Source organism: Limulus polyphemus, unplaced genomic scaffold, assembly GCF_000517525.1.
Source record: "Limulus polyphemus unplaced genomic scaffold, Limulus_polyphemus-2.1.2 Scaffold3591, whole genome shotgun sequence".
In the NCBI taxonomy this organism is placed as follows: Eukaryota; Metazoa; Arthropoda; class Merostomata; order Xiphosura; family Limulidae; genus Limulus; species Limulus polyphemus.
Genome location: NW_013669201.1, coordinates 102,848 through 103,985, shown reverse-complemented (window position 1 = coordinate 103,985; position 1,138 = coordinate 102,848). Strand labels below are relative to the sequence as shown.

Genomic DNA, 1,138 nt, shown 5'->3' with positions numbered 1-1,138 from the left:
CCATTCAAGCCGTCTCCAGCCATTATTAGTCTCAAAGTGGGTTCATCGTCATCGAATTTGTATATCATTTGATTCCGTTTGAAAAAAACCTTTATCAAAGAACGCCCATATTTCTAATAAATATAAATAGTGAGGATACCTAATATGCTCCTAACGGAAAGGTTAAGGTACATGTACAATATTTCCATTTTACATATGGGGTCTAACTATTATCTTAAATTCAAAGTGGATTACTTAGTATTCACATAGCAGATACGAATTTAATAGCTGGTGTCTTAACTTTAAGTATCATGTTGGTAATACCCAGGCTTCACCACTCATTATAGCTGTGACTTCCTCACATTTAACCATTTACTAAACACTGTAACATACAGGCAACAAATCTACCATATTGTTTAATCTGAATGCTGTAACACTAAATAAACCATGATATTATTTTTATTGGTTCCTCAAATGAACAGTTACTTCAAGGTAGCATACCCATTTATAAAACTTACCAAAGTATATTTTTTTTTGTGAAATATAGACCAATTTAAGTAAGAAATCAAATATTTTTTCCCACCTTATTTTCATAATGTGTTCAATAGCTAGTTTCTTAACTTCAAAACATCATGATGGTTACAATAATAACAAGATTACATCACTCACTGCAGCTGTGGCTTCCTTACGTCTTTCTGCTAGTTTTGTTGCATTAACTTCTCTGGCTCTCTGTGTTTCTCTGTAAAGCATGAAAACACCCTTAACTTCACATCCATACAACCATTTAAATAAGTAAATACCCGTGTAAATAAGTTGACAACAAAAATACACATGAACACCTTTACCTTCACATTCATACAACCATTTAAATAAGTAAATACCCATGTAAATAAGTTGACAACAAAAACACACATGAAAACCTTTACCTTCACATCCATACAACCATTTAAATAAGTAAATACCCATGTAAATAAGTTGACAACAAAAACACACATGAAAAACCTTTAACTTCACATCCATACAACCATTTAAATAAGTAAATACCCGTGTAAATAAGTTGACAACAAAAACACACATGAAAAACCTTTAACTTCACATCCATACAACCATTTAAATAAGTAAATACCCGTGTAAATAAGTTGACAACAAAAACACACTA

At 31.4% G+C, this 1,138-nt stretch overlaps 1 protein-coding gene across 1 annotated transcript in view; it reads right to left on the bottom strand.

Moving 5' to 3' along the window:
* LOC106469648 (dnaJ homolog subfamily C member 11-like) overlaps positions 1-1,138 on the bottom strand; it is a 21,943-nt gene that overhangs the window by 6,310 nt on the left and 14,495 nt on the right. The window contains exon 12 of the mRNA XM_022398225.1: positions 640-718. Coding sequence (XP_022253933.1) covers positions 640-718 — 79 coding nt within the window. The remainder of the gene's footprint in view (positions 1-639; positions 719-1,138) is intronic.